This window comes from Bos indicus, chromosome 5 (genome assembly GCF_029378745.1).
Source record: "Bos indicus isolate NIAB-ARS_2022 breed Sahiwal x Tharparkar chromosome 5, NIAB-ARS_B.indTharparkar_mat_pri_1.0, whole genome shotgun sequence".
In the NCBI taxonomy this organism is placed as follows: Eukaryota; Metazoa; Chordata; class Mammalia; order Artiodactyla; family Bovidae; genus Bos; species Bos indicus.
This window is the reverse complement of record NC_091764.1, coordinates 64,832,340-64,854,014: the sequence shown is the minus strand read 5'-3', so window position 1 is coordinate 64,854,014 and position 21,675 is coordinate 64,832,340. Positions and strand designations below refer to the sequence as shown.

The 21,675-nt window shown below is 39.1% G+C and overlaps 1 protein-coding gene across 9 annotated transcripts in view; it reads right to left on the bottom strand.

Annotated features, from left to right (window-relative positions):
• ANO4 (anoctamin 4) overlaps positions 1 to 21,675 on the bottom strand; it is a 432,231-nt gene that overhangs the window by 188,248 nt on the left and 222,308 nt on the right. For 7 of the 9 annotated variants that reach the window (XM_019961160.2, XM_070789603.1, XM_070789604.1 and 4 more), the window contains 2 exons: positions 14,202 to 14,306; positions 626 to 762 (listed from right to left, as the gene is read on the bottom strand). In XM_019961160.2, the coding sequence (XP_019816719.2) occupies positions 626 to 762; positions 14,202 to 14,306 (242 nt within the window). The remainder of the gene's footprint in view (positions 1 to 625; positions 763 to 14,201; positions 14,307 to 21,675) is intronic. The other 2 variants (XM_019961162.2, XM_070789608.1) reach the window with 1 other exon arrangement.

Genomic DNA, 21,675 nt, shown 5'->3' with positions numbered 1-21,675 from the left:
CCACTAGGAAAACCCATATACAAAGTGCATATACAAAGAAGATATTAAACTCCACTGAGACACAGCTGAGCAATAGCGAACGCTTTTAACAAAATACTTTTTTTCCCCAAAAAATAACACATGAACAGATGGTCTGTTTATAATTGCAATGAGTTTCTGTAATCTTAGTTTCCAGATTACAGAGGCGAATGGGAACTCAAAGAGGCTGCAGACAACACAGTCTACCGAGAGCTGGTCCACTTTACATCATTGTTCCACATGATGGGAGATTTCAACAGGGAATCCATTCTTGTAAAGCTAACTTTTGACTATTTAGCAATACCTAAAATGTAAATCATTTTAAAATGATGAGTGTTTTTAAAAATCTTCTTTGTATAAGCTAAATGCCTTTAGCTATAAGAGAAGTGCATGACCCACTGAAAGTCTGTTTTGAGCTAAGTAGATTTCAGATTGCTGAAATGTGCTAGACCCCCAGAGGTTTTCAAAAGCGTATAAGACTTCACCCCTTCTTTTCCCCCAGGAGCCCCCAGTTCAATGAGATGACTTTAAACAATCCACTGGAATATGCTTCTCCAGTTCTGGCCTGGATCAAGAATTTTGTTTTTATGAAATGGCATACTCTTACCTCTCCCCCGGCTTCCAACCTGCTAGCATCATCTGAAGTACTGGTAAGATTTCCAGGGTGAAGGAGAGAGTCGTCATCTTTGCAAGGACTGTTGACAGCTTCTAATTCATCAAAAAGAATATTGACATCCTTGGCCACTAGAACCAAAGTAAATACATTACAAGTCAAGTCAAGAATCTGGGATCTTAAAAGCAATACTAAAAGTAAAGACATCTCCCTCTGGCTTCATAGTTTTTCATTGTTTCAATGACACCTTGAATGACAGATATATTATTTCCTAAGAAAAATGGACGTCAAATGTAAAATGTGTTTAACCAAATAGTGTCTCCATTAGGCCAAGGTGAAAGACAATGTGAAGTAAAGTGAAGGATCTCCACAATATAAATATAATTTGTCTTCATGATAACAGGAAGTGTTGTTTTGTTTAGCTTTCCTTCATATAGTTGTTTAGCATGGGTTCTTTAAAACTTCAAAGAACTCATTTTGCATATTTTTTAAAATTTTTAATTGGAGGATAATGGCTTTACAAGGTTGTGCTGGTTCCTGATGTACAACAATGTCAATCTGCTGTAAGTATACATATGTTCCCTTCCTCTTAAGCCTCCTTCCCACACCGCTCCCCCTCAATCCCGGTCATCACAGAGCACCAAGCTGAGTTCCCTCTGCTGTACAGCAGCTTTCCACTAGCTATCTGTTTTATACATGGTAGTGTATATACGGGCTTCAGTGCTACTGTCTCAATTCGTTCCACCCTCTCCTTTCCCCACTGTGTCTGCAAGTCGATTCTCTACGTCTGCATCTCTATCACTGCCCTGCAAACAGGTTCATCAGTATCATTTTTTCTAGCTCACATACATATGTGTTAATATACAATATTCATTTTTCTCTTTCTGACTTACTTCACTCTGTATAATAGGCTCTAGGTTCATCCACCTGACTACAACTGACTCAAATTTGTTCTTGTTTGTTCAAATTTGTTTCTATGGCTCAGTAAGACACGACTGAGCAACTGAACTGAACTGAACTGAAGGCTCAGTAATATTCCATTGTATATATGTACAGCAACTTAAGATCTCATTTTATATTGGAGAATACAAAAAACAAAAATGTTTTGTTTTCATTTAAATGCTTCCATGTCTTATCTACTACAAATAGGGTTGCTATGAACATTGGGTGCGAGTATCTTCAAATTACAGTTTTTGTCTTTCCCGGATAGATGCCCAGGAGTGGGATCACTGGATCATATGACAACTTTTAGTTTTTTTAAGGAACCTCCATTCTGTTCTTCATAGTGGCTGCACTTACTTACATTCTCACCAACAGGGGAGGAGGGTTCCTGTTACTCCACACCCTCTCCAGCATTTATTGTTTGTAGATTTTTTGATGATGGACATTTGCACCAGTGTGAGGTGATACTGCATTGTAGTTCTGATTTGCATTCTCTAGTAATTAGCAATGTTGAGCATCTTTTCATGTTCCTGTTGGCCATCTGTATGTCTTCTTTAGAGTAATGTCTATTTAGGTCTTCTACCCATTTTTTGATTGAGTTTTGTTTTGTTTTTGTTTTGATATTGACCTGTATAAATCTGTTCATATATTTTGGAAACTAAGCTTTTGCCAGTCACATTATTTTCAAATATTCTCTTTTGAGTTCATAAGTTGTCTTCTCATTTTGCTTATGGTTTTCTTTGCTGTGCAAAAGTTTTTAAGTTTAATTAAGTTCATTTGCTTATTTTTGCTTTTGAGGTCCCTTCTATACTGACTTAAATTTTAGAACAACATTGAAGTTCACTTTTTCTTTGATGCTTTAAAAATAACTAAGGATTTTTAACCTATCAGAAGCTGCTGACTAGAATAATTCATAGAAGACTGAGTTCTATTTACACAAGCATATGAAAGAGTATCCATTCTTTCATCCAAAAAAATTTTAGAGGTGTGCACACTGTGTCAGGCAGAGATGTGTGGTGACTGAATCTTGGTGAATAAAAGTGATGAGTCTTCCTGCTCTTTTGGTAATAACAAAAAAAATAAAGAAATGTGAAGTGTGGTGAGTGATATGAAGAACAAGAGTGTAATGGGGTGACCAGGATCCAAGTGTGTGATTTTGGGCAATTCGTTTAACTGCAAGTTTTTTATCTGTAAAATAACATTGACACAGGAATAAAATGAACATTTACTGCTTACTATAGCAGGCTGAATTATGGCCCCCAAAGGTGACCAATCCCTGGAATGAATGACTGTATAAAGTTATATGGGAAAAGGGACTTCATAGATGCAATTAAGTCAAGGATCTTAAATCATTAAGATTAAATTAATATTAAATTAAAAATCCTGGGAGATTATCCAGGATTATATGGATAGGACCATGTAATTACAAGAGAGACAGGAAGGTCAGAATCAGATAAAGACACGGGAAGATAGGATGCTGCTGAGTTTGACAACAGAGGACAAGGTCACAAGTCAAGGAATGCAGGGGTGGCCCTAGAAGATAGAAAAGGCAAGAAAGCAGATTCTCCCCCAGAACCTCTAGAAGGAACACAGTCTTGCTGACACCTTGAAGATGTCTGACCTTCAGAACTGTAAGATAAGAAATCTGTGCTGTTTCAAGTTACTAAGTTTGTGATAATTTGTTACAGCAGCCAAAAAAAAAGGAACTAATACACTTATTGAGGCTACAAATGAAAAACATCAAGGTCTTTTCATACAACCAAGGCTTAAGAGCATCTACACTGGCCCAGGTGCTCAAGTAGAAGCACTGACATTTTTGAGGAAGCACAGTATGTTGTGGGAGGTGTCAAGGTCAAAGACCACTTCCCTGACCACCCTATGTAAAGAAGCTGCCCTTCACCCAGGTACCCTCCATCTCTTCTCTCTGCTCATTTCCTTCCCAGCATGTATCACAGTCTGAATTATTTATTCATTTGTTTTCTTAAATGTTGGATGTCTACCCTCTTAGAACTTAAGTTCCAAAAGAACAGGGAGCCTGTCTGTGTTGACTAGTATACAGAGATCCAGGCAAGGAATAAGCCCTCAACTCATTTTTTTTGAATAACAGCCAGTGTAGGAGATGAGACATAAGTGAGCCAAGTTTAATCCCTGGGTTGGGAAAATCCCCTGGAGGAGGGCACAGCAACCCACTCCAGTATTCTTGTCTAGAGAATCCCAGGGACAGAGGAGCCTGCCAGGCTACAGTCCATGGGGTAGCAAAGAGTTGAACATGACTGAAGCGACTTTGCATGCACCCACACAGAATGACCTCAAAGCGGTCACTGTCTTATGATGTGTGAGAGTACTTTTCTTCACCGTTCTATGACTCTGGGACCATGCATATATGTTTCTCCTAATGCAACTGTTACCAGCTAGGAGCTCCATCATATCAAGTAGATATTGATTAAATTTTCAAGGAGATAATGATGACTTTCTACTGGTTATATCTGAATAGGATCAAAATATTCTTTTAACACAGGAAGACCTGATTACTATTTCAAACTCCACCCCTTAGCTGTGTGAATTTGTGCTCCCATTTCCTCACTGGTGAGACAGGTATAGAAACCTTCTCTAAGGGTGACTAAGAAGATTATGTGAAATATATTTGCATATGTCAGCAGGGTGGCTGACATATGGCAAATCCATGAGAAATGTTGGGTTTGTCAGTTTTAGACGCTGGGACCTTAAGTCAGCACTTAAGCGTTACCAATACAAAAAGGCAGAGGACACATTTACAAGCTGGAGTGGTTGTTCAGAGGGATGGACTGGGATGAGATGTGAGAGAGAGAGGGAAGCTAAAGACGACAGACACTGAGATTCTTGTCATGGTGACTGCCCCTCATTGGGGAGAAACTCTTGAATATTCATTCATTCATCCTATGCTTTTGTCAAGATAGAAAATTACCAGATTATCTTCCACCAGTATCACCTTCTGGTGTTGGCACAATCTGTTCAAGAAAGCTTTTGACATCTATGATTCTCAACTGGCCCCAAACTGTCACCCTGAAGGCATCTTGTATGGTCTAGGAGGAATTTGTTCTCACAGGGTGGTGCCAGTCGTATCTAGTGGGAAGAATCCAGGGATGTTGCTAAACATCTTACAATGCACAGAACAGCCCTTATAGTGAGTTCTCCAGCCCAGATGTTAATGTGCTGAGGTTGAGAGGTTCTGCTTTGCATTAAAGGTCCAACTATTTTATTCCCGAGGGACCAGTTAATTTGGGGAAAGGGAGAGAAGCCCTTTGCTTTCCTACTGCTGCCCATCAGAATTACTGTCTGGAAGCTATTAATATTACGGGACTGGTGTTACCTGAGTGCTCAAGGGAAATCACTACGTCTCTGTTTTTAGAGAATGAGTGATACGAAGGCACCATTATCACCTGCCAGTATTTCAAGAGCTTCAGCCAAGATAAGAAACGCTGAAGTGTCAGAAAACGCTCAGCTAAACACGTGATCAGTAAGACTGCAGAACATGTAAACACTCCACAGAAGACAGAAGAAACATATGTCCTTCATCAGTATTTCACCATTGTCACTGATAGAGCCGCTTTAACTACAACGTAAGTTCTAGGAACAAAGTACAATCTCCTTTGATAGGAACTTTCATTCTTTTAAAGAAAACAACCTCCAACTGTGAAAGTGAAAGTTGCTTAATCGTGTCCAACTCTCTGCGACCCCCTGGACTGTAGCCTGCCAGACTCCTCTGTCCATGGAATTCCCCAGGCCAGAATACTGGAGTGAGTAGGCGTTCCCTTCTCCAGGGGATCCTCCCAACCTAGGGATCAAACCCAGGTCTCCCACATTGCAGGTGGATTCTTTACCATCTGAGTCATCAGAGAAGCCATGTAAACACTCCACAGAAGACAGAAGAAACGTGACCTTCATCAGTAGTTCACCACTGATAGATGGTCACTGATAGATCCGCTTTAACTGCAACACAATTTTGAGGAACTAAGTACAACGCCCTTTAATGGAAACTTTCATTTTTTTTTTTTAAAGAAAATATCCTCCAACTGTGAAGTTAACCAATTTTTAGAAATCTACTCATTCAATAAGTATTTATCGAAACCTACGCTGACCAGAAACCGGGGTTCAAGTACTGGACACAACAGGCAGGACCCCTGCCCTCCAAGAGCTCCTGGTCCAGCCGAGGTAGAAGCAGGACCTCTTCCTCCTTTGGGACAGACGTGACAAAGCTCCTCTTCATCCAAACAAGGTCACTTGTTAATACATCCCATCGCCTCCCTCATACATTGTTTCTCAAATTAAGAAATGTTTGATAATTATCTGCCTGGTTGAATTCTGTGATTAGGCTCATTAAATAAGAAAGAGAGCCAAATGTTCTGAGGAGTCAATTAAGAATGATGAGAGAGGGAGGAAGGGAGGGAATGAGAGGGAGAAGGAGGGAGAGAAGGATGAAGGGAGGGGGAGGGAGAAAAGAGAGAGAGGGAATGCAAAAATTCTATTCCAATCAAATATGGACCTGCATTGTATACAGACTCAGGAAGGGCCCTGTGAACACAGCTGGGCAGGTAACATGGGTTCTGGCATATGGATACCACATATTTGGGAAAGCAGGAAGATACCCAAATGACTCTCTCACAAAAAGCAGCCACTTACCCTAAAGAGACCCAGGAACTAACAGCAGGGACTCACATTGAACAACTAAACAAGGGCCAAGAAACTGAAATTGCCTGGGAGACCAAAATTCAGCTACTGACTCTGAGTCAAGCAGAGGAGAGAGGCAACAGGGAGAAAGATTTCTGAGGGTTGGCTTGTTCTACTCTCCCAGAATGGAAGCAGATCAGAGAAGGCAAAGGACCAGGAAGCACGGAGATCCTGACTTCCCTCATGTGATGGGAGGGCAAATTTGCCACAGTGGTACTGAATCTACTATCAAATATTTGCAATTATTTCAAATATTCTTTCAGTGAAAATAATTTTGTATATTAGCTCAACTCTCTTGGGAAAAGAGACTGCAAACATATGGCAAGGGCTAAAACAAAGAAATGAATTGCTTATCTTCTGCCACTTGCTCACTGAACCAACACTGAGCTTAGGTGCTGAAGGTATAAACATGACCAAGACATAAGCAGAAAGCCTCATACTTCCAAACAAGAGGATGAACTTGAGGAATCAATGCTATAAAGGCAATTGGAAAAACACAGCAAATGTTTATTTTAGACTGTGTTAGAAACAATCTAAAAGAGAGTAAGAAATAAACACCAAAAAAAATCAAAGAGTTCAACTCACAGCTCTTTCAAAAAAATAAATAAATAAAACCTCACTTTGGCATTATAGTTCTTTAATCTTGGCACTTTCTGAGGCAGAGAAAATACAGTGAAATTATAGGTCACTGAAGAAGACATGAAAGGGCTGTGTGCAATATAATCTGAGTTTCTATATTTGTTCTGCAGAGTGTCAGTTCATTATACTATTGATATTTTTATCCTGAGTTCCAAATGATTACAGCTGATACTCAGAGTTCTGAAGGTATTATATACTGACCTCATAGCCTCATTAGAAAATTTAAAAAAGGACACCTCCAGGAATAATTTAGAATAATTAAAAAAAATTGTTCATGTCTCAGTTTGAACACTGACCTGGCTGTTTTATAACCAGCTCATCTATACATCTAGAGTCCCTTTCAGATGAAGGCCCAAGATGGCTCCAAACTTGACACAAGGGCTAGCAAATAGGAGGTGCTCAATGCCCACTTTAAAATAAATAAAAGCTAGCTTAAGATTATATCAGTTGCTTTTTTTCCCCCTTATTCTAACTACCTCAGTGCCATTACCTGCAAGAATGTGTTTTTCTCTTGAATTCAGAGGTCAAATAGGAAGGAAGTGGGAAGGGACTACAGTTTATTCAGAGCTGACTGTGTATGAAGAATTGTGAGGTCTGTTTTCTCCTTCAATCTTCAGAACACCATGCAGGACAGGTTAATACAAGAAAGAAGCCAGGTTCAAAGATGCTAAGTATGCTCACACAGCTCATAAGTGACAGAGATGAATTCCAACCCAGTTCTGACTCCCAAATGCAGGCTATTTCCAGCCAGCTCCTTGTTTTTGTGGAAGGCATTCTACTCTTCTTAAATCCTGTTTGGTTTTCAAGAACAGGAAGTCATTTCACCAGCAAACAACTATCTTGTCACAATTTTAACACTGATCTGAATCAAGCTAGACTTCACAGCTGTACCCTGACAAATCTGACGCTTTTAAAAATTTAACAAATAGATCAAATTAAATGCTTTTAAAAATCCAGGAACACACACAGCAGCACACACAGCTTTGAGCCACTGGAATTTTAAAAACCAAACACTGCTTTGCATTTATATGGCACTAGTAAGCCCAGGACCCTCTAGATGTTCATTACTCTTCAAATGATTTTGATAACAGCCCTAAGGCAGAGGCTACCTGGTAAACCAAGAAGAAGAGGGTCTAATTTAGAATATTTAAAATAGATAATTGGAAAAGACATAAATCCTTCCTTAGCTGGCTTTATTCCTTTCTAATAGGCCAGTGGTTTTCAAAGTGTGTTCCCTGGAATCCCAGGATTCTTTGGAAGAACTTCAGGGGCCATGGAAGGGGCAAAAAGGAAACTGAGTGGGGAAGTCCTACACCTTTTACCCCCCACCAACTCCAAATAGCTCAGTTATCTGTCCTAAACACTGATGATATACGTAAAAATATATTAGGGACAAAATGGCACCCCACTCCAGTACTCTTGCCTGGAAAATCCCATGGACAGAGGAGCCTGGTAGGCTGCAGTCCATGGGGTCGCTGAGGGTCGGACACGACTGAGCGACTTCACTTTCACTTTTCACTTTCATGCATTGGAGAAGGAAATGGCAACCCACTCCAGTGTTCTTGCCCGCAGAATCCCAGGGACGGGGGAGCCTGGTGGGCTGCTGTCTATGGGGTCGCACAGAGTCGGACACGACTGAAACGACTTAGCAGCAGCAGCAGGGACAAAATAATAGATTCCGCAGCTTTAAAAAGTTTGGATACCTCCACCAGTGTATTGGGCAACAATTAAACGGGTATGTTAACACCTCCCCAAACAAAAACTGGGATAAGAAAGCTGGAGTCCTAACAGTTATAGATCTGAGAGCTGGCATTTTTTTTTTTTTTTTCTGCCTGAAAAATTTACTTGAAATACTTTAAGATTCACAATGTCTTAAAAAAAAAAAAAAAAAAAAACAAGAACACAAGTCATGAGATTTTTTTTTAATGTGTGGTTATTAAATTTTTTTCCATTGGCATTTCCTGGCTTTGTAAAGATACCGTTTTTAAAACAGAGCATACACGACAGCATGGGGTACCCACAGCACACTCTGTAATGGGGCCAAGATCATTAAGCTGCTCCCAAGACAGCATGTTTCTTACGAAGAGCTCTTCACGCAGCTACTCCATTCTAAAGAATAGACAGACACTTTGGTCATTCTATAATAAGGAGTCTAATGATGGCACCTCTTTCAACCCTGCAAATGCTATTTAGAGAAGAACTGTGTACCTAATCCAAGCTTTGCTCAATAGCCATGGTTCCCTTTTCACAACTAGAAACAAGGTCAGTGTTGTTCTGCATTAAAAATCCTAAAGTCTACTGACCATAACTGCCCCTTCTCTGGAAAGAACATGAGCTTTGGATTTAGACAAGCCTGAGTTCAAACACTAGTCCTCCCACTTACTATTCGACTGGATTCTGTAACTTGTTCAAGCTTTAATTTAAGTGGGAATAATACAATGTACCAGAGAGGACTGTTGCAAGGAATGAAGACAAGGTGGCCACCAGTAAGTCCATAGTGCTTACTGTGTGCCAAGCACTAAGGGCTTTGCATAGATCATCTATAACTACCTCCCTTTCACCGATATGGAAATTAGGGCAAAAAGAGTTTAGGACTAAACAAAATAATACAGGTAGTTGCCTTACTTGATGTCTAATGGCTATCAGTTCCTTCCTCTCCCTCATCTTCCCCTTTGCAACAGCATGGCCATATGAATTAAAAATACAGTGGTAAATCAGGGTTCAAGAAAGTGGATTGAGAATGACTCACTGGATGTCACTGAGAAATGATTCAGTCTCCTCACCCACAGAGCAAGAGCATCACCAATAGGAATAGCTTTATGACTGCACAGGGACACTGCAGGCATAATGGTCTTCCCTGTTAGCTCAGCTGTAAAGAATCTGCCTGCAATTCAGGAAACCCAGGTTCCATTCCTGGGTTGGGAAGATCCACTGGAGAAGGGATAGGCTACCCACTCCAGTCTTCTTGGGCTTCCCTGGTGGCTCAGCTGGTAAAGAATCCTCCGACAGTGTGGAAGATCTGGGTTCAGTCCCTGGGTTGGGAAGATCCCCTGGAGAAGGGAAAGGCTACCCACTGCAGTATTCTGGCCTGGAGAATTCCACGGGCTGTATAGTCCATGGGGTTGCAAAGAGTCCGACGTGACTAAGTGACTTCCACTTCACTTCACAGCATAACAATCACCCAATAATCCTTAAAGCCCCCCAGTTCTCCTTCCAAACACTTTGCTATTTGCTCTCTTTCCCTCCCAAGTAGATTAGAATCTAATAGATTATATCACAATCAAGTCTGCCAGGTATGAATGCCACTTAAGAGTCCCCAGAGTCTGTATAGTGTTGGTCTTCTATATCCATGGTTTCCCATCTGAGAATTCAAAGAACCTGTCTGCAATGGACAGTTTCATTTCAGTCACTGCTGGCATTCCCATGCCTCACCCTCAGATATCCAGAACCTCACAAAGGTTCCAGAGGTTTTATAAATGGCAGAACATCTACTGGGATGACTCAGGTCTCCATGCCATACTGGCTACTGCTGAGCTGCCCCCTTTGCGAGTCTACAGTGGAATTCATTCACTAAGGCATTAACAAAATTTATTGAGCAAGGGGGCAGCAGAAGATGAGATAGACAACATCATCGACTCAGTGGACATGAGTCTGAGCCAACTCCAGGAGAGAGAGGAAAGGACAAACGAGCCTGGGGTGCTGCAGTCCATGGGGTTGCAAAGAGTTGGACATGACTTAGCAACTGAACAGCAAGACCCACACTCCACACTCTGCTCAAGGTACCAGGTATATGACAAAGAAACGGGACAATGAGACTCCTGCTTTCCCAGAGCCTCCGAATTCCCTGGTCACTGAAGGATCTGTTCCTCCTCAGGCTGGAGAGTCTCAGTCATGGTTGGCAGGTCAGGTGGCCCACGGGCAGTCGCCCAAGGCACCCAACACAGCATTCTCTCTCTTCCCACCTGCCTGCAAGACGCCATGCTGCTTCTGCAGGATCTCATCTCCTCTCTCTGCCTCCTCCCCCCTTTCCTCTCTCCTTCCCTCTCCACCTACCTAAGCATCAAGCACTTAGAATCTCAGGCTTTCAGATACCAAAAGGCAGGAAATTTAGGTAACACAGAACTCTGTTGAAACAAGGGACTTGGCTGCTATGTTGGGATGGGGAATGAATGGCGAGAATAAAAAGGGAGGGAAAAATAACATCAGTGAAAAAATACACACTCAAAACAAATATCCCTTTACATTAGACCACCAAATATAAATGCTTTCCTACTACAAAGTAACTAGGTTGCTTTCATGTTGAATAAGACAAAATTTTTCCTGACTTGAACTGTGCACCAAAAAGGTTCACCACTGCTTTAAAGTATTCTGCCTAGCACAGTGGCTGGCATATGACAGGTGAGACGGATACAAGAAAGGATGGATAAAATAAGTCTTTCCTTCCTTATAAGCCATACATCTGATATGAGGGAAGTTGAAAAACAACTTACGGATGGTTAGCCACTCTGAGACATCTTGTTTTGAACAGATGAAGCTATACTTAGGGCATAAGCGACAGGAAAATTTGTAAATGTATTTTACAACACAGAAGCATGGTGAAGGAATTCTTGCATCAAGATGTAACACAAGAATAAAACTGTAAAAATCCAAAGTAGTTCACTTTTTCCTAATCATTAGTATTTCACTTTTTATTTAGCACAACAAGGGCTGACACTCAAGGAAATACTGACTCTATCATATATTAATCGTATAGCCTCGGGATGTATATGCACTTTTAAAATGAAGACAATAGTATCTACTATTACTTATGGCCATTTTAATAATGATAAGAGAGAGTCAAGGGAGCGCACTTACCATGATGGCTGCTAAGACACTGAAGAAATATTTGAAACCTGTGTGTACGCACACACACACACACACACACACACACACACAGTGTTCTAGCCCAATCTTGAAGATCATACAAATCATACAAAAATGTCCACAAAATCCTAAGAAACAGTGAAATATTTCCATTATCCTGTTAATCCCAATTAATATGTTTGTAGTAGACAATGAGTTTTACTGATGTTCAAATCCTATATTTTTTTTTACATTTTTTATATGTCAGTCTCTCAAAGATTTCTATAAATAATCATCTAAGTCCCTTGAATAACCACACTATGTGATTTTAGACTCAGAAATTTCAATGACCTGGTTAGACATCTGAATTGTATTTGGAATCTCTAGTTAGAGACTGAAGGTAGATAAATGGCCGAAATCTTTCTCAGCAGAGATGCCCCAGACTGTGTGGGTAGCTTCCCAAACCTACTTAGCATAAAACTTTGCTTTTTAAACAAGAAAATAAACAGATTAAATTCTCAAACATTGGAAGATTCTTAAACCTATAAAAATTGTGTTAAAATGAAATAATATTTCCTTTTTCTTACTTTTAAATTTAAATATTAAACTCACAAACTTATACTCTTCTGTTCACAGAGGGATCACCATTCTAAACTATAAAACAGTTAACACCATAAAGAAGTGAATTTTTACTAAGATGTGCTAACAAAAAATACTATAAAAATTGTTTTATGAACACTTAGTTCACTTTGACAGAAGCTCATTCAGCCCTAAAAAAGTTCAAGTTCATTGCCTGCACTTGCACAGAAGCCAACATTCATCATTTATTAGAAAATAATCCTTTCAGCAACGTGTAATCTATCATCTTTCAATCAAACGAAGTAATTACATAATTTTATAACTTTCCGTGAAAAGTTAATTTCTCTCCAATGTCTACTAATTTGATTTTTATTCTCCTGGGGAAATTTTTTCTCTTTTATTCAGCAACCGAGTATGAAGGGATTCCCCCCTCCAGAACAAATACTTGGTCCTTTTAAGTCTTCATTAAAAGTATTTCTCTTGGAAGTAGTCTTATTTTCAATTCCAGGTTCCTTCCCACCTCGGTGTTTACTGAACACATTTCTGAAAGAATTAAAGGAAGGTGGAGACCCTCCTTTCTAAGTTGGTCTCCACTATTTATCTTATTGACATTGGCACTGACCTTCTTCCATCCTAAACTGTCCTACTTGTGAAGTGGATACATTAATTATCTCGTAAGATGGGGGGGGGGTAATTTAATGACAAAAGAAGATAAATAGAATTAAAATGCTTAAAACTGTTCATAAGAAAATAGAGAAATAGAAATATAATTTAGAAATCTATATTTCATTGCAGAAAAATGCAATGTCACAAAACTCAAAGTAGCAAAAGTTGCAGATCTGAACCCTTCAAATCCAATATTAAATAACACTATTTGATATTGAAAGAGGAGCATAATTACCAAGAATTAGAGCTCTGTTAGTGAAACACAAATGTTAATAAGTTAGTTTGTGATACCACATCCCCCACCCTCAATGCTAAACCTGTAACATGAGCAAATGTATTGATTATGAGAAAGTTCTTGGTGAAAACTATGTAACACAAAATAGAGGAAGAAGAGTAAACCCTGATTAATCAAAATGCTTAGAAAAGAGGAATTTACTTCTTGGTCACAGCACTGCATCAATGACTTCATATACCCATTTTGAAGAATAAATTCCTGATTCTGGTTTACTGCATCAACACGCTTCCTACTACTGATACTTGAGTGAAGGAATATTATTCTGGTGTCTTAAAGATTTTTCTTTGATTATGATTAATCAAGGAATCTAAAAAATTATAAGGCCCAGTGATTTACTAAATAGTATAGCATACTAGAAGGCAATGGCACCCCACCCCAGTACTCTTGCCTAGAAAATCCCATGGATGGAGGAGCCTGGTGGGTTGCTGTCCATGGGGTCGCGAAGAGTTGGACACGACTGAGCGACTTCACTTTCACTTTTCACTTTCATGCATTGGAGAAGGAAATGGCAACCCACTCCAGTGTTCTTGCCTGGAGAATCCCAGGGATGGAGGAGCCTGGTGGGCTGCTGTCTATGGGGTCGCACAGAGTCAGGGACATGACTGGAGCGACTTAGCAGCAGCAGCAGCGGCAGCATAGCATACTAAGATTTTATAACCCCTCTATGGTTTCCCACCAGGCATCATCAACAACCCCAGTACTATGTGGCTCAGTTTCACAAATCGAACTGGCATTTTACTAACCATCTCTCTGGTCTCAAAATTATTTTACACAGTATCTCCTTTAAGACATCATTTTATTTTAAAGCTTGGCATCTAAGGTTTCTAGTTTTATTACCCCTCCCAAGTATTATAATAGTTTCTCCTTTCATGGTGAATTTAAAATTGGAGTGAAACTTACTTTCTTGTATTGCATTAAGAATCTCTGAAAAGTCCACATCACTCCTTGGCCCGTCAGGTAGTATTTGCATATCCAGCTGGTAGCTTTGCAAATCCACACCTCCTTCTAGAGAAATGAAAGATATTCTTGGAGTTTGCACTGGTTATCAGACAGCCCAGCATCAGGGTCCCAAGGAGAAGTAATGTCAAAACCTAAATGAACAGCCAACAGCCAGCTGGTTTGCCAATGGATCCTCCCACTTGGACAAATGACTTTTTAAAAATGAGCAACATTATCAGCCATTTGCCTCTTATGGGACCAAAAAAGTTTAATTGTATTTCCAAGGCAAAAATAAGGCAATTACTTTATTAAAATACCACCTACTTCATAGAATTTATGGATGATTTCATAGGTGGGGAATATAGCATGCTGACCTCCACCCAAGGACACTTTAAATTATTCTCGGCTTCTAACATGGTTAAAACAGAACATTACACACTAACACTTTGTGAGACCATTTTCCTTAAAATGATAGTAATTTATCCAAAAGACAGGATTCAATATTCCTGATATCACAGATAAAAGGTATCAATTTTTTCACAGTTGGACTTCCCCTGCTATTATCATTTCCTTTTCAGTTATACCAGAATATTATAATTTGTTCTGTGAAGTAGTTAAGGCTCTTGAACTTGGTTTTCCAGATGTATTTTTGGTGTGTTCTAAAGAAAGAAATTTTTTTATGTTGCTCTGCACACCCATAGATCCCTGAAGGAAGTCAAAGAAACTAAGATATCAAAAAGTAGCTTTATTGTTAACAATAAACCTCTAAATGCTTCTTAAAATAAACAGTAAGAATTGGATGAGTCTGGAAGGGCTAAACATCAGTGCTAAAATAAACAGAGAGCCTGATAAATAGAATGGGGCACACTCTAGCTTCCCAAATTTTTGTAGAAATAATTCTTTCATAAGCCCAGTAATTATTCTCAGCTTTGAATTAAAACTTTAATTATATCCCTAAAACTCAAGAAGAATAAGACATAGTTACTATCTTATAACAACATTCATTCTGGGAGGGAAATGGACACAAGTAATTATAACGGGCTTCCCTGGTGGCTCAGATGGTAAAGAAAAGGCCTGGAATGCAGGAGACCCAGGTTCAGTCCCTGGGTTGGGAAGATCCCTGGAGAAGGAAATGGCAACCCACTCCAGTATTTGTGCCTGGAGAATTCCATAGACAGAGGGGCCTGATGGGCTACAGTCCACGGGGTTGCCAAGAGTCAGACATGACTGAGCAGCTAACTATAATAGAAAGGTGAGTTTTAGGAGGTCAGGGACTTTTGTCTGCATGCTATAATCCATCACTTAGAACAGTGTCTATTACAACTAATGTAGATGGAACGAATTAACAAGGTTATGCAGTACTTATGAAACAAAGGCAGCAGAGCTACACAACACATAAAGCTATTAAGCTCAGATTCTGCAGGCAGACAAACCAGCATTCACATTCTTATTTAGGAAACCCCGAATCTCTCTAGATCTTAGTTTCCTCATTGATGAAACAGGGGTGATAGTAACAGTTGCATGGAACAGCAATGAAGACTAAGTGAGCACTCAGTAAATGGAAGCCATTACTCTTTTCTTTTTAGAATTTTATTTATATGTTTATTTTTGGCCATGCTGGGTCTTCAATGCTATGTGGACTTTCCTTCATGGGCCATTACTCTTACCATCCATTATGTTTATTAAAGCAACTACAGGTTTATTAAACTATAGATTTATTAAAGCAACTACAGGTAGTTCTTTTAGGTTTCTACAGAAACTATCTAGCTATTGAGGAATGAGAAGGAATCCATAAGTCAATTATTTGGGACCAGCATGCATTTAAGTGATAATCCAGCAATGCAGACATAGCAGTGAATTTTTAAGTGCGTGCGAGCACTTGCCTCATTACAAAGTCTGAAGCTACCTGTGAGATTAAGCTTCTCAATAGAAAAAACAAAGATGTATTCCTGCTGGTCTAGAATTTGAATGCACTATATGCTTTCTTCCCTCTCATGGTCAGCTACCTTGAATAGGGAGGGAAAAGTTCTGATGCTTTTCAGCCTCTGCTTAGGCTAATCACTGTGCTCAGTAACGAGAGACCCAAAGACCTCACAGTGACACTGACAGAAAAAAAAAAAAAAAAGAATATTCAGTACTACTTTTCAGCCAGACTCTGTGCCACTTACTTTATTATCTCATTTAGTTTTCACTCTAACCTTGAAAAGGAGATGCAGTAAGAAATAATAATTTACCCAAAAATGTTACTAAGTTATAAAGACATAATACCAACGCATGCTCTTAACTAGTCTTTAAAACTACTCATATCCAAGCAGTCATAAATACAGGCTGCTAGAAATGAGAACATTTAACACTTTTTACTGGATTCCAATAGTTCAGGATATACCAATATTCAGGACTTTGGACCAGGACCAAAGTCATTACATAACCTAAGAAGCAAATGACTTCTAAAAGAAAACTGATAAACAGAAGCCCAGTTTATTTACCTGGTATCTGTCATAGAAGTTCATAAACTCATCATGTAGTAGTTGTGACTATTAAATAACTATTATGTTTCATAACTAAAATTCCATAATTTTGAATAAATTTTTGTTAGAGGACAGGTAGGAGCACCAGTTCAGTTCAGCTCAGTCGCTCAGTCGTGTCCGACTCTTTGCAACCCCGTGAACCGCAGCACGCCAGGCCTCCCTGTCCATCACCAACTCCCAGAGTTCACTCAGACTCACGTCCATCAAGTCAGTGATGCCATCCAGCCATCTCTTCCTCTGTCGTCCCCTTCTCCTGCCCCCAATCCCTCCCAGCATCAGAGTCTTTTCCAATGAGTCAACTCTTCGCATGAGGTGGCCAAAGTACTGGAGTTTCAGCTTTAGCATCATTCCCTCCAAAGAAATCCCAGGCTGATCTCCTTCAGAATGGACTGGTTGGATCTCCTTGCAGTCCAAGGGACTCTCAAGAGTCTTCTCCAATACCACGGTTCAAAAGCATCAATTCTTCAGCGCTCAGCCCTCTTCACAGTCCAAATCTCACATCCATACATGACCACAGGAAAAACCATAGCCTTGACTAGACGAACCTTTGTTGGCAAAGTAATGTCTCTGCTTTTCAATATGCCATCCAGGTTGGTCATAACTTTCCTTTCAAGGAGTAAGCGTCTTTTAATTTCATGGCTGCAGTCACAATCTGCAGTGATTTTGGAGCCCCAAAAAATAAAGTCTGACACTATTTCCACTCTTTCCCCATCTGTTTCCCATGAAGTGATGGGACCAGATGCCATGATCTTCATTTTCTGAATGTTGAGCTTTAAGCCAACTTTTTCACTCTCCACTTTCACTTTCATCAAGAGGCTTTTGAGTTCCTCTTCACTTTCTTCCATAAGGGTGGTGTCATCTGCATATCTGAGGTTATTGATATTTCTCCCAGCAATCTTGATTCCAGCTTGTGTTTCTTCCAGTCCAGCGTTTCTCATGATGTACTCTGCATAGAAGTTAAATAAGCAGGGTGACAATATACAGCCTTGACGTACTCCTTTTCCTATTTGGAACCAGTCTGTTGTTCCATGTCCAGTTCTAACTGTTGCTTCCTGACCTGAATACAGATTTCTCAAGAGGCAGGTCAGGTGGTCTGGTATTCCCATCCCTTTCAGAATTTCCCACAGTTGATTGTGATCCACACAGTCAAAGGCTTTGGCCTAGTCAATAAAGCAGAAATAGATGTTTTTCTGGAACTCTCTTGCTTTTTCCATGATCCAGCGGATGTTGACAATTGGATCTCTGGTTCCTCTGCCTTTTCTAAAACCAGCTTGACCATCTGCAAGTTCACAGTTCACGTATTGCTGAAGCCTGGCTTGGAGAATTTTGAGCATTACTTTACTAGCATGTGAGATGAGTGCAATTGTGCGGTAGTTTGAGCATTCTTTGGCATTGCCTTTCTTTGGTAGGAGCATAGGAAGTCACAAAAGAAGCAACATAAAAAGGCATCTGGATCAAAGTCTGTCTTTAAAGAATGTTAAAGACATGGAAAAGAAAAAAATGAAAAAAGTAGATACAAGCATACAGATAAATATATAGATGTCTCAAGTATACTAAAAACCACACTTTTTTATCTGATTAGAAAAAGGAAGAAATATTCCATTGGGTACAAAAACTCTCTGAGCTGTGAAATGATGGGTATTTTTTGTTTTATTCATCATCTTTCCAATGTTTTTCACAATAAGCAACATATTTTAGTTTTAAAGTTATTTAAAAATTCAGATTGTGGCAGTAGAGGATATTCAGCATTTAAAATTCAGAATTCAAGACAAACTATGGATGTTAAACCATTAAGGGACTAATTTAATAAGAGATTTTCTAAATTACTATAATTCTTAACCTGTGTAAGTCAAATAGATCTAAATTACAAGATGTAACACTCTCTTCATAGTAAACAGGATTGCATTTAGAATCCCTAAAATACAAGGCCTTTTTATTCCTTTGCTCTCAAAGGAATACAAAGTACACTTTCATAAAATATAATACTGTGGAATTTCTGGCAGTAAGTCACTCACTAAAGTCTAAGATGATGAAATAGGGAATGCTGTAAAATAAGAACTTCTGTAACCTTTCCTAAATGGAGAGTGATCACTGTACAAGGATATCTTCAAATGAATCCTTCAAGGTGACAATCTTCATCTTCAGCACATACTGCCTAAGTGAAACAAACTGAATAACTTCAATATACAGGAAGTTGTGTGTCTACTTTGGACTTCTGATATTTAATTATTTATTGCTAGTCCTGTAGCACTGGTGGATTTCTAAAAGTTGAGAACTGGACTCCTTCCTATGGTCACAGATGTCTCTGAGTCAAAACACAAAACTGAAAAAACTAGGCAAGAGGGTGCAGGTGTCATGATTCCAAACTGAAGGGCCTCAGTAACTGACATGTAACTAAGTCAATCCCAAGAAAAGTAAACAAGTTACCTTCTAGAGGGAAGCTAAAAACATACCTGAAGTTGTGGAGAACCTACTAAACAATTTCTAGAAATCAAAAGTAGCTACAAAGTTCATGTGATCTCCAAATTTGCCTTTATCTTTTCTCACACTGAATTGACAGGAGTGATTATATTCAAATCTTAACTGTGATCTGTAGTATGAATGAAGTGGGAAGCAATTTCAATAAAAAGCAACCTTGATAACACATTTAATAAAACATCTTCAGCTGAGGAAACATCTTAAAAACTCATTTTAGATTTGTACCTAGCTTACGGGGAATTTAGCTAAATTCTTATACGCTAAAGGAACTCCCCCTCAAAGCTTCCAATATGAGCTTCTCAATTAGCAAGTATGTTGATGCCTCTCCCATCCCATCCCTGTCTATAGAAATTCCTTCCACTTTTAGGACCCATCCTAAATGTTCTATGTTTCAAGCCATTTCCTGATCCTAACAAGTAAATACCATTTCCTACTCACTAAACCCATGCAGTTATCTATATTTTATCTTTCTTACAGTACATATTTTCCATAAAAAATTAGGTAAAGTATGTAGCATTGTGTAGATACAGACAAATATGAGTTCCTAGTTCTCCCTGTCTAGGTTTCCTCCTCATTTCCAGCACCTCTGACTATGCTGTGACATGATGAAGGCTTGGCACCAAACTGCATCCTCCTTTTCATTTCCTGCAGACCTCAAGACAAGGCCTTGAACGTATTCGTTGCTCAGTTAATGCTCTTTTACTACAATTTCACGTGACTAGCAACAGCAGTAGATATAGACTAAGAACGTGTCCCAGTTTTCCTCTCTTGTCCACAACTTTAACACCTCTTGATAGTCATCTATAGATGACTATGAAAGGCATATTCTAAATCATACATTTTCTCTTTTCAGTAAAATCTTTTAAAATTTTTGTCAAATAATAAGGAAAACCTTCAAATACCAAACGGCTTAGAATGAAAATCAACAATAGACAATTCTATCCCCTTTTCAATCCCAATCCCATTCCCCCAGTCCAATCACATTTAAGAGTTTCTGTTTTTACTTCCTTTGGACCTCTCCATGGGTGTACTTGTTGTTTCTTGATCAATTTTATACAGTTGACTCTAGAACTGCACAAGTACACTTATATGGCAATATTTTTTAAGAGTAAATACTATAATACTTAACAATGGTTAAATGGGATATAAGTTTGAATCCATAGATGTGGAGGAATCTCAGATTGGGAGGTACAGTTATAAATTAATTATACACAGATTAACCACCACCACAACCACATTATTTAAGGGTCAACTGTTCATTACATAGTTCTCTGCTATGATACAAGACAATATAACTTATATTACTGCTGCTACCCCTTGCCCCTCACCCACCTGTTTACCAGTTATTCTACTTTATCACCTTTGTTTAGTGGCTTTAAATCAATTACTTAAAATTCAACTTCTTTGTTCAATCAAATAGAGGTGATCTTATATTTGTAACAAACACAAGGTGATATAAAAAAGCATATTCTTCTGGAGGATTCTAACACTGGAAACTCTAGATTTACATGTGGGATATTCCACTGGTTCTAGAAAAACTTTCCATCTGTTTTTCTTCATTTATAGTGCTTACCAAACTCTATTTAGCGTACCATAAGCTAAAACACCTTCAAAACAGAAAATGCTTCATTCATGCTATTGTAAAAAGACACACAAATCCCACTCTTTGATTATTAGTGTTGCTTAACTATAAATCTAGTGATACTGCAAGATCATTCTTTTACAGAAGAAAGCTAGGCTTTGTGTTAGTAGGAAAACACAGATTGATTCATCCACATTTGTCACTATAAAAGCTAAACATGTTTCCTCTAATGATTAACATGGAGTAGTTTTAAGGACCCAATTCTGGACTAAATCATGAATGGAGAACATTTAGCTAACAGCAGGTGGATGTTTCTCAGGTCTAAAATGGAAATAATAATCCCATTGCTTCAGTTAGTAATGGCTGACCTTCAGCAAAATTACCTCTATGTTTCCCAGGATTGGCAAGACAGTGATCTCCTAAGTTATAAAGAATGCCTGTGCTAAGAGGGCCTAGAAACCAGAGCTGCAAAGCTCGAAATGGCAGGAATGATTTGTGCAGAAGTCTAGGCAGGGCTCCATGGGGGTCTTCCAATCTCCTAGAGGCTGAGGTCTGTTGCTATGACAACAGGGACTCTTGCAGAGAAAGGCAAGAGAGAAACTCAGGATTAGGAGGGGTTATAGAATAGAATAGAAACCATGCTGCTTTCAAAATCACTATAATGTTGCTTACTCTCTTAACTTGCACAATACATATACAGAAGGGCCTGAGATGAATGTATGAAGCAGAATGGCCTCGCAAGACAACAAACCTCATGAGAGCCAGGGCTCTGTCCACCTTGGATATCAGTCTCTAATCTCTAACTCTGGGAATTAAGTAAGCACAGTAGAAGCTTACTATTAACTGT